At 40.1% G+C, this 12,600-nt stretch overlaps 2 protein-coding genes across 2 annotated transcripts in view; both read left to right on the forward strand.

Moving 5' to 3' along the window:
• Nucleotides 1-2,293, forward strand: part of ntan1 (N-terminal asparagine amidase) — a 6,350-nt gene extending 4,057 nt beyond the window's left edge. Inside the window, exon 10 of the mRNA XM_050043981.1 lies at nt 966-2,293. Within this exon, the coding sequence (XP_049899938.1) occupies nt 966-1,130 (165 nt within the window). The 3' untranslated portion in view covers nt 1,131-2,293. The remainder of the gene's footprint in view (nt 1-965) is intronic.
• A 1,750-nt stretch (nt 2,294-4,043) lies between these two features.
• LOC126389956 (mpv17-like protein) lies at nt 4,044-12,213 on the forward strand. Its single transcript, XM_050043990.1, has 4 exons — nt 4,044-4,658; nt 7,086-7,156; nt 7,456-7,485; nt 9,312-12,213. The coding sequence occupies exons 1-4, from the start codon at nt 4,367-4,369 to the stop codon at nt 9,555-9,557; spliced, it is 639 nt and encodes a 212-aa protein (XP_049899947.1). The 5' UTR covers nt 4,044-4,366; the 3' UTR covers nt 9,558-12,213.
• Nucleotides 12,214-12,600: the final 387 nt, after the last annotated feature.

Genomic DNA, 12,600 nt, shown 5'->3' on the forward strand with positions numbered 1-12,600 from the left:
TGTTACGCTAGAAGAGTCAGAGTTTGGGACGGAGTCTTTTACCCCCTGGAGTGTTACCGGAGTTTCTGGAGTGCTCAAATAAACGGGCCTTTTTCCCGAACGCTCCTCTGGTCTCCTGCTCGTGAGGGATTCATTACAATATCGTAACATGGCTTAGATTTCTAAATAAACATTCACCTCGTCGCTAGATAGACCTACTCCTGAAAAACTCGTGTGCAAGGCGTTTTGTCCCTATGAGGCCACCGTCATTTACCCGACAGGAGGGGTGAGCGAGTGAGCCCTGCAATCTAGAATTTGACCACTGATGTCACTGTTTTCAACCCATTTTACACAGTGGCCCTTTAAAGGTGATCTACTTCATTCTTTGTTATACTATACAATTTTTCATGCTTCACTCAAAGCCTCTATAACACTCAAAAAAGTGAGTGTAAAGCAGCAATCCAGTGGCCGTAGTCACAGACATTCTTGGAGTACTTTCAGAGAGCTTCTAACTTAGCCTAAAAGTTTCTAAAAAAGGAGTCCTACTTAAGGAGTGATATAGGAAAGTTCTCAGAGGAATTCTGGGTCTTTTGCAGCTTTAGTGAGCCTGCAAGGTGTGGACACCCAGTGGGAATGAAATGAACTGCGTCACAATATGAGACTGTGAAAGCGCTGTAATTGTTAGTGTGATCGTTCTGCTAATAGAAGGTTGCAACAGACACAAATCATCCCTACCAGTGCCCCTTTGCCCCTTCGAGCACAGCGCTCCCATTGACAAAAGCAGACAGAAAGAATTCCAAAACTACGCTGGCCTCAGGAAAAAATACCTTGGTGGACACAGCCTTTGAGAAAACACCATAATTCTAAAAATGTTCTTAGGATGTCGTCACTAAGAGCAACTCCTTGTACTAGGAAGCTTTGCGAATACAGCCCAAGAAAGTGCCTTAATACAAACTCTGACTCTGGTATGTCTTTCTTGTGCCCAGTACCTGTCCACCTCTCCGATGGCTGAGCCGCCGCACTTTGTCCAGCACATGAAGACCACCATCCAGTTCCTGTTAGAACACCCCAACTCTGACAGCCTGTTCCCCGCGGGTCAGCCACAGCTCTACCACAGGACCGAGACAGGCGACTGGGAGAGGGTTGTCTAGTTGTCTAGTCATAGATCCTCCTCCTAACTCTCACTGGACCTTAACATGGAACCTGACTGTTTTTTGCCTCTCAGCTCAATGGATACACTGTGACCCATCCACCCGCTGTCTGTTTTCTGTTCATCGTGTCTTAACATGGAGGCAGCCCCTTGGCTGGACCATACTCTATGTATGTATGTATGTTGAGTGGCTCTCCTGGCTCATCTGGCTGGTCCAGTAGAGAGAGCAGAGGAAGTACAAGTGATTCTCTTTATGCCTGTAACAGTTAACGTTTCCACTCTTGTGAAGTGGTGTAAAATCTGCACCTTACACCACCTGCTGTGTTGCAGCAAGTCAAGGTTAATGTTCTACTGTGCTTATCTTTTCTGATTATAGGAGGCAATGATTAACATTATGTCCAGTTAAAAGACAGTACTTATACTTTGTATGATTTTGGCCCAAAATTACAACTTGTACTTTTTCCAAAGCATTTTTCTTTTCGTTTCCTACCTTGCATGCACCCATTGTTAGTTTATACTAGTACTGTCAATCAGCTTGTAGAATTCAAACTTAATTTAATTGCCTTTTTATTTTTGTCTATTGGTTAATGTTGTCAGTTAATGCATCGACGGGAAATCAAACTTTGCCCATCTCAAAACATTTCTGGAGGGTATTTAATCAATCTAAATTAAACTTAGGTGGGCTTTGGAAATGTATGTATAAAATGTATTTAATGGGGGTTATTTTAGCACTTTGTTTATAACAGTGAAGACAGCATTAATGCTACACTCTGCATTGTTGAAGAGTTGAGTAAAGTTTATTTTTCTCTACAAATGCACCTTCCTGATGAAAATGGAATATGATCTTTCATCGCATACTCTACATACTGCTGTATACTTGGCTATGAATGTTTTAGGGAACTGCATGTGCAAATGTGTGTAGTAATTTGCGAAGGATGATGTGGATTCTTGTCAAACGCAACAAAATATGATTTTTCTAGCTTTGTCTTTCTTTTTTCCAAATTGTAAAAATGGAAACAACACCATATACTGTATAAGGCCTTTTCATCAGTTGTGTTATTCAGAACGTTGCAAGGTGCTTAAAGCATTCAGTGCAACTTGTTGCAACTTGTGAACATACTGTACCTGTTGCTAAATAAATGTAAATGGTCACGTGGTTTGAAATGGTCGTCTCTATGTTTTATGTACAGAGTGAATGAAGTTGAAGGCTGGATATATGTTTGGTTTTTTTTAGTTCAACATGTCAATAGAAGCATCTAGTGCCATTTGAGATCATTTTCATTTGTGGGTTTTACTACATATCACATTACACATTAACATCTGGCAAATAAATTGGCTGGGCTGACATACCGTACAGTATATGCCTATTGACTGATGAATAACAAGTAACAGTCCAGTTGATTTCAGTGCTGGTCGGGACACAGTTCAGGCACAAATACCCCTACCTGAGGAAAAACAAAACACAATCATAATTTTAAAATCTCTGCTTACTGAAATAGATGGTCATAAAAAAATATTTAATACAGCAAAAAGTGCTGAAAATGATCAATATATTGACCTACCCTACTGGAAACACAAATGAGGTAATATCTTGTGGAGGAATGGTGTTCATCCTTCCAATAGAGTTGGCATGGTGGCCTGACTCCATACTATGACACCTCATGTTTGTTTTAATTCATCACCCATCTGTAGTTTGACCTCCTGAACAGTAACACTTCATTTTATAATTTATAATTCACTCACCTCTCCACATGCCTCATGCCGTCCCTGCTTCCTGTCTATCAACTGCTGAGATCTCAGCTGTTCCTGCTGAGTCACAGACAGACACAATAAATGATTTCCAAAAAATGGTCATACTTTCATAAATGTGTGTGAAGTAGCACAGTGGGGCAGTCTCTCCTGTTTCTGATTTTTTTTCTTTAACATAATGATAGTTTCTGGGCTGTAAAAAGTCGAGTCCAAAACTGCCCTCTGCAGAAGTGCATGGGACATGTCCCTTGTGTCCCCCCCATAAATTAAACTTCTGGTAACAACAGTACAGAAATGGTGCATGTCAAATATTTTTGAAGCACTTTGAAGGAATGCTTTTTTAGGTTGTTTTATTTATTTTACCCTAGATTTTTTTTAAACTTCCAAATTTTGGAGGAATGTTTTCTTATTTAAAAAAGCACCGAAAATTACCTTTACCCTATCAAAGCCACAAATTGTAAAAACTGAAATTATCATTGCATTTTAAAATTTCTGTCAGTCCTTGGACACATCATGTGTGACAAACTTCCATCAGAAAAAAAAATCTGATCTTAAAATAATGATATTTCATGAAAAAAAAAATCTCTTTATTCCACATCTCTTTTAAAATTTGGTCTAAATTAAAGCATTAGCACTAACTAACCGGCATGCATGACAAGAGTGAAAAAACTCTTTTTAATTTTTTCAACTCCAGGATTTAGTCTTCTTTTAACTTTTTAACACCAAAAGCTAAGATTTAAAAACTGAATAACTAATTTACAGTAGAGGAAGGGTCATGCATTTTCCGCCAGTCACTCAAAGAAAAAATAATTATAGCTTCAGGGAGGGTCAAAACACAAACATACTGCACCTACCCACCTCTACTGATAAGTAAAGAACAGTCCCTCATGTAAATGAATGAATCAGCTATCAGATTTTTTAAACTCTCAAATATCAACATCTGTATTAGCCCAAAAATCCTGTATCAGTTGTTACATGTTACTTGACTGTCAGGTAGTGGATGATAAAGCCCTCCTTGTAAATTCACTAACATTTATAGCTTCCACTGAAAGTATTATGGCGGATATTAAACTGGGGTTTATTTCACTGAAGCTGCCCCCGGTTGATCTCTTGTTTCGCTCCGCCCTTGAACTCTGGAGCGCACTGTCAGTTTTTTCACGTAAAAAGGGGCGTAGTGATTTTACGCAGATTGAGCAGACCCAGCCGGTGGTGGACTGACAGTCCCGTGCCGGTATGAGATGGTGTACGACCAGCCAGCAAGTATCCTATCTGAGATTATATGACTTCATGACATTCATAGTGCGAGAAACATATACACTTTGTCGTCGTTAAACTGTGTGAGCGTTTTTATAATCGAAATCCGGACGGAAATGAAGAGCGAGATGACGCCGGTGTGATTTGACACATTAAGCTAACGTCACTTTAAGCTAACGTTACATTTTGCTAACTCCATATTTTATTCAACTGGGCGGCTGTAACTGTAAAATAATGCGGCGGGTGTTTCGTCGGTTTCCATGGGTCACCAATGTTACGTTGTACGGTTGTCTCTTCGCCGGAGGGGACTTCGTCCACCAGTGGTTCGCGCGAAGGGAAGAAATGGACTGGAGACAAACACGGAACGTCGCCGTGGTCGCGTTCAGTTTCCATGGCAACTTCAGTTTCTTCTGGATGCGGTTCCTGGAGCGAAGGTTTCCCGGGACTTCAGTCCGGATGGTGTTGAGGAAGCTGCTGATGGACCAGACGTTAGCGGCACCGCTGGCTACCAGTGTCTTCTACACAGGTCATTGGGCGCTGGGACGGGACTGGGACACACACCAGGACACACTGAGTCTACCGGGCAGTTAATGGTTGACTTCAAGTCTGATCGCATATCTGTCAATTTGTAACTTAACTCGAATCCTGTAGTGCTCATCTCATGTAGCGCAAAGATCAGCAGTTGTTCCTTGTCCTGTGAAACAAAGCTTGACAAGCAGAGGTCAGGTGAAAGTCATCACACTGCAGATAATATGCTCCAAGCAGATAACACTAGGTTTGATATTGTCTTGAATGAGAGGTTTAGTAGAGTTAAGACTTGGACAGGGGTGCTCCCAGATATTTTTTACAGGGGTGGCCAGATGGGGTCACTGAAAATCTTGGGGTGGCACACCAAAACCAAAAGCTATAACAGTTATTGCGGCCTCCAAATAAGTTCAGACGCCATGACGGTAGGTATGATGAACTCACTGTCTTTGGTTTAGTTTTACTCACTGTTTGACGATCCAGGAGCTTTGGTTGGTTGTAGAGTTGACTGATTTGCAGGATGTATGGAGAGTTGCAAGATGACGCTATGAACTGTCTCATTAAAAAAAAATGAAAACAAAACTCCCCAAACAAACAGGCCTTTACAGTTCAAATCAACGGGGTGTTAAACAACTTAATTAAACAATAAAAACTAAGATTAACCAAAAATACGGTGGTTAAAGGCTGTAACCCTGTGGCGTCTTCCACACTCCACACTCAATTCAGCACAGCTGCCTTTAATTAAAGGTTCCCTAGATGGCAGGTCAGGTGGCGCATTAGAGTGACTCAACAAACAATAGGAAAGTAGGACTTGCTAGAAATGGCTCTAACAACTGAATAGCAGGGATTCCATTATGCTGTTGAAGTATTACAAGCAAGTTGAAAACTACATCGACAAGGAAAGTTAAAGAATTACATGGTGGTATATTTTGGTTTCTTATTTTACGGCTAATATTACTAATTATTAATGTGCATAGACTAATAATAGTACAGTTGACACAGGCCTAATGGGTTCCACGACAACCCTGTTTTAATATTTGATGTATCTATGCATGTTAGGCATCTGTCCACATAGAGTATTTCTTCAGCAGGAAAATGGTGGCAGGGCGCTGGAGGCGCTTCATGCCAGCGCTTCATAAAAAAGCACTCCAGTGCCTTTTTTGATGACCTCCTCAGCGTGGAAATGTTTCTATGACAACAATATCTTGACACTTACATTAGTTAGGTAGCTAATGTAAAGCTGCATTAACAGAGGGTTGACTACACAGCTAACAACAAGCTTATTAGCACAACACTCGCCAGCAACATCCAGTGTCTGCTGATCGATCTACTCCCAAAAAATGAGCTTTTCTGTCTTTGTTGTGACAACAGATAGTAGCCTAGCAAAGGAGGCAGCAGTGACAACACTGATGTTAATATACAATCAACACTGTCTCACTGTTCTTCAAATAGGTTACATTTCCTCTTCCTTAAACAGCTTTAATTTAAAGTAGTACATTGATTGTAAGGGAAAGAACATGTACTGGGAACAAGCCTCAAGTGTAGGGGAGACTCATGGGTACACACAGAACCCATTTTCATTCAGACATCTTGAGGTGAGAGTTCAAGGGACCTCTTTGAAAATAGCAATACCAGTTGTTCTCTCACCAACAAGCTATGCTGACATGGTTGGTACAAATGGATGCCTTTGGTTGTCTAGTTTCCTAAGATACCACTGCCTAGCTTAAAAAATGAGCGCACCAAGTCAGTAATGTAGGCCTCCTTTTATCTTTGCTGGGGGGCCCAGTGGGGGTACAAGCAGGGGCCATGGAGCTTTACTTAGTCCCTTTGGGGATGTCACTGTACTTGGAGGATGTAAACCTTCTAACACCTTTATATTAAACCTAAATAATTAGTGTTGCACATGGCCATTAATGCCAAGAACTTGTAATACTATCAAATGCTTGCTTTAAAAGTCCTATTATATTACATTAGAAAAAGTAGTAGTTAGTACCACAAGAGTGCTTTAATTTGAATATCAAACAAATTTAAACAGGTATATGGATGATGCAGCAAAATAAGCATGTAGTTACTAAAATCTTATAAATATGATGCCAAAAAAGCAAAGAGGAAAACAAAAAATAGCTGTTGTTGTATTAACCTGATGTTAGATATAATTCTCAATGTGTTATACTCTGTTTTCAGTCAACTTGAACTCGGTGGAGTCAGCTGAGACAAAGGTCTGGACCCAGGCCCATTATTTGTACCAGTGTATCAGTAACACAGCTTGAGGAAACAGGATGTGACACGTTGCTATAGTGATTACCCTTCCTACTATATACTGTGTTTATGGTCCACTTAAACTGTGTCTAATGAAACTTCCATCAGTCAAATCATTTTCCAGCTGACAGTCAGAGGCTCAGCTGTGTTGTGTCCTTTTTTCACCCAGGTGTCAGCTTCTTGGAGGGCAAGGAGGATATTTTTGAAGACTGGAGGGAAAAATTCCTGAACACATATAAGGTGAGTGGGAGCAGCAGGCTGTCGCTGTGTGTGTCCGTCCTGCCAGCGCCTTTAAGTGCTCGTGTGTGACATGGAGCCCAAGCTGTGAGGTGTTGTGACAGTTAACTTGTGCCTGAGTCAAAACAGATGAGAAATTGTGGTGTGCTCTCTGTGTGCAGACATCCAGAGCTGATGCTCAGTGTGTTTGGAAGACTGTATGGGCTCTGATTATAGCTTAATTTTTTATCATCACATGTTTCAGCTGTGTCAGTGGACGTTTTTCTTTGTCTACAAGTGATTTGTGCTTTCTCTCTTTTCAGACGGGGCTGATGTTCTGGCCATTTATGCAGGTAAATATTAACATCTCATGCACTGGTGTTAATTCTTGACCCTTGGGGACAATATGTAGTGAAGAAAATCTAAGATCTAAGGTCCACATGATTGACTGATTCAGAGCTTTCAGTCATTTTCACAACCTCATGATAAACCTGACGTGTGGCTTAGTAAGTGGACCCCAGGAGGGGCCATGAAAAGGCCTATGGTTGACCCTTAAATGGGATCAAGTGCAACAGTTTACTTACTGACTTATATCACTGATGATACAAATTGTATGTATTTATGATAGATAAATGTATTTAATGTATATTTATATTTAATGTATATTTATCATTAAAACACATTCTAAAGGCCATCCGATACTCCCACCCTCTACAGGTGTTGTGAAATGGTTCAGTCCATCTAACAGAGAACGGCGGTTACCCAATGCACAGAACATACAAGTGCTGCTAATGTAAAGGCAGACTGCGGCCTGACTAGCTACGTCAGATTACCTCATCAAAAATCAGGGGCTCCTAAAACAAAGGTCAGGGTACAGAGGATCAGAGGCCAGGGTACAGAGGATCAACCATGTTAAGCTATTGTCAGAAAGGAGGGTAAATAATGTCCCAAAATTACGCTAAATTTTGGTGAGGGAAAAAGGAACATTGCCATGTTTCAAAATGGTGTATTTCAATGTTTCTGCATACTGGAGTCCCTGAACAGTCTTAAACTGAGAGTTTACAGCCATATACTCTTTACTATTTCAGTTCTGCTCACAATTTGACCAATATTTGATCAAAGTAGCCTCAAGATTGAACGAATAAATGAGGGAAAAATTGTTCAACACAATTTGAGCTTATGATTTAATACCTTGCAGTCATTTCTTTAATCAGTGTTTGATTTTACTTTTCTCTAATCATTTATTGGAGGGCATGTTTGGGGCCATGTGACTACCTCTGCTTTTCAGAATAAGAACATAAGGTCTTAACACAGAGTAGATACAAAATACATGTCAAAATATGATTAATTGGATTATATTCCCAGGATATCCAACCCCCAGGAAAGTGTGTGGATGAGGGGCCCACTTTGGAAAATGTTGTCTACCTGCCCATATTTCCTAATAGCTGGCCTGGCTTTGCGGTTTAGATTTTCTTCACTTTTAAAATCTTACATTTTCAAACCCATTCCAAGTATAATTATAACACATATCTGGCAAAGTAAGGGCTGAATACTCAGCTCAGTCGCCAGAATGAAATGTTGGCATTGTTTGTCTCTACAAACCACGAATACTTTACATTTGCAAGTTTTATATATATCAAGTCAGTGTTTCTAACACCACGGCTGCAGACCACTGTTTGAGACCAACAAACAACAAAACTGAGTGTTATTTAGAGAGTCATTGCTGTGTTTCCTGCGGCTTTTTAGGCACCAAACATGGGTGTTTTGTAATGACCCATCGCTATTTTTCCACTGGTGATAGTGCCATGAAATGCGGTGTTTTTTACAGAGACCTCGCTCCTTGTCCTGCTGCGATTGTGCCACGAAAGCTGGGTATTTTAAGCCAAAGCATGATCTTTTCCTAACCATAACCAAGTGTTTTTTGTGCATACGTTAACCACAGTGTTGTTGAAACGTATGGTTTCTGCTACATTGCAATGTGCAATTCATGGTTTGCAGAAACGTACAATGCCAATAGTTGCTCTGGAAACAGGGTTGAAATATGTCTCAATATATCTCACAACAACACGTACATATGAATTATTTATTTTAAGAAACTAATATATCTGAATCATTTATGGATATGTAAAAATGTAATATACAAGTACAATGATTTAATTTCACTATCTGTCTCCCTCAGTTTCTGAACTTTGCCTTGGTGCCTCTGTACGTGCGGACCACCTTCACCGGCTGCTGTGCCTTCGTCTGGGCCACCTTCCTTTGCTTCTCACGTCAGAGTGGCGACGGCACGGCCGGTGCTGCTCTGGCATGGATGTTCCCTCCTAAAGAGGACGAAGCAGAGTCCGCACAGGAGAAAGTAGACTCCAAGGACAAGATAGAAGCTTCCAAAGAGGGAACAACTGCATCTAAACCTACTCAGAAATGAAGTGTGTAGAATCAGTTGTTTTAATGATCAAAACAGGCAGAGGTCTGAACGGGAGACAGCTGGTTCAGTGGATGGCAAACCTGTCTGTGGTTGATGTTGCACTATCACTGCCAGGAGTTCAAACTGTCATTGAGGTTGAACTGAAAATGTGCATCCTCTTGATGCTCTAAGGTGCTTTGGGAAACAGCGCCCAGCCAATGGAATGTATATACAGTATCCTTATCAATATGCATATCACCTCAGTGAGAAAATCCTACTTTTCCGCCTAAAAGTGAACCGTTGCTATATTTATTATCAGGTTTTGTTTTTATAAAAGCAGCCTTCTGTTCACAATAGTGTTCCCCTATTTAATTGGACCATACATAATGATACTGGAATGATTTATGAGGACTTCTGTGTCTGGGAAGGAAGCTGTGATGATGGGAATGTGTAAGGTTGATGTTCCACATTCCTCTGTTGTACATCTAAAAACTAGAGGGATTTCCACAGTGTGGAGTGGCAGCTAACTCATAACCTTAGACTTTTAATTTCATAAAATTGGACAAATTTGTAAACATTTTAAAGGTCTAGTGTGTAGAATTTAGGGGCACTTAGCGGTGAGGTTGCAGATTGCAACCAACTGAAACACCTCCCACATGCCATGCGTGTAGGAGAACTACGACGGCGGACGCAAATGGCCTTATCTAGAGCCAGTGTTTGGTTTGTCTGTTCAGGGACTCTGGAGAAGAGGACCTGCTCTGTATGTAGATATAATCGGCTCATTTTAAATTTACGAGATCACTACAATTCTTAGTTTCAGGTGATTATACACTAATGAAAACATAGTTATGAATATTATATTTCATTTCTGCCCACAGATGCCCCTAAATCCTACACACTGGACCTTTTCATATCACTCTGTTTATTTTTAGTGCTTCCACTGTTATCTGTAACTGCAACAGAGTGCCTGATCTCTAAGGACTGTCTGCTTTGGTTACAGTTTACACTCTGGTACAAGACGTGCTAGATACACATGCACACAGGTAGCAATACTCTGTTGTATAATAGAGCATATCTGTTTGTTATTGATTTATAGGTAGGTACTTTATGCATGAAACAACAAAAACATATCTGGAAACACACTTTAGATTTCCACATTTCCAACCATTATCCCTTTATGTCTGCATATTGTGGCAATGAGATACTACTGAAGAAGACTTTGAGTCCATTAATGACTAACGAAGGTCGTCTCAGACATCCATTTACTTGAATGTGGAAATGCTGCCTGCCTGTTGTCGTACTTTATGTTAATGTGATACTGTGGAGTGCTCTCTGTTATGTCTCTTTGCATCATTTCCCAAATTTTTAAAACTTTACCTCTTTGTGAAAATGTAACTTTATAAGTCTCCTTGCCTGCAGTGGTTCTTGACGTCAGAAGCCTCCACACAGTTTCTATAGAGGTCATTTTTATATATAGCTCAGTACAAGAGCTGACTATTATTCCTATATATAGAGTTTTAAAAAAAGGTTCGCTCTTTTGTCTCAGGCAGGTGATTAACAAAGGAAACAACAGTTGATTCATTTGTGTTTCCAAGCATCACTGAAATTCCTGGTGTCACAGAGAGATGTCTTTTTTTGGGCTGATGTGATGGAGTCTAAAATGGAGTCTCCAATGATGCATTTTGAAGTAGCATATGCAAGAGACGCTGTGTGATTGTATTATGTGATCTATCTCACAGGACTAGTGTTTGAATTGGGGTGCAGAAAAACAATGTAATCACTGCAGCTGTTTGATCCCTTTTATCAGACATCAAAGTATGATCACGCATTATAAGTTAATTTACTTACAATAATAACTTATTGCTGTTGAGTGTTTGTTTCTAATTAGCCATGTATTTATTCTGAGATTTAGCACAGTCTGACATTTCTGTCTCTGTGTTTTGGTCGGTTTTGATGTTGTCCTACAGAGAAGATTTTATGAAAGAAGAAGAGACGAAAAATGTAGCTTCCTAGACAAAAACTGGCAACAATTTGTGCCATATTTGCCAAAAAATAGAGACAGAACAATAAGCTCAGAGATGAAGTAATGCACACTTTAAGTAGGCTAAGCAAGTAATTTACTGTCCCCTACAAAAACAAGCATTCCTGGGATTCTGTTGCAAAAAAATCCCATTTTGCAGCTGTATTACATTTAAGTAAAAGACAAGACAAGAAAGAAAGTCAACACAAACTGCAATAAATACCTTCACAAGCTGTTCTTTGACAGTTTACCAGCACTGCAGCCCAGGATTTAAGTTAAATAAATTATATTTAGAGGTTGATTTCGAGGACCATTCACATGATTTGAATGTAATAGACAAATGCTGAATTTACTGTAGTCTATTTAAAGGAAGTGTTGCTGCGTATTTGTACATTATGTTTGCTTAAACTAATATTTGCATTACACAAGTTGGTTCAGTGCCACGTGAGGTGCCACAATCGGGGGATCCCCCAAACAAAATCCTGCTGGGTCCCCAAAAGTCAGGAGCTGGCCCTGGATATCACAAAGAACTACAGTTTGATCAGTGCTGTTGACTGTAATGTATTTAAAAATTTGATTTGATCACATTTTGCACAAAAGTTGCACTGATTGAGGTAGAGATAAATATTGTTGAATAAACTGAAATAATCCCTTTGACTCATTGTGTGTTTACTGATCATTTGCAACATAAGATAAATCAGTGTTACTGATCGGGGGTCACACACTTGAACCTAGATTTGATTTTCGTGTGCTCACAGTTGATCTGAAATATCACGTGTTGTATTATCAGAGGGGGTTTTTTCAGGCGTGTGTTCAGACAGGAGTATTCCTCTGTATTACTCACAGTTTAGACGCAACTGCAGCTCTGTCTCCGTCTCTTGTGGGAATATATTGAGCACAACTTGTTCTTTGAAAGGCCCGCCTGCTGCTGCATGGCTCTTTTTTTCCTGCAGCCTGTTTCCACTCTGTTTTATCTCTCCCTGCTTCTAAGGCTTCAAAAATGAAGCTTTAGGCACCTTTTAATGAAGATGTTTCTAAATTTGG

Source organism: Epinephelus moara, chromosome 5, assembly GCF_006386435.1.
Source record: "Epinephelus moara isolate mb chromosome 5, YSFRI_EMoa_1.0, whole genome shotgun sequence".
NCBI classification, from domain to species: domain Eukaryota; kingdom Metazoa; phylum Chordata; class Actinopteri; order Perciformes; family Serranidae; genus Epinephelus; species Epinephelus moara.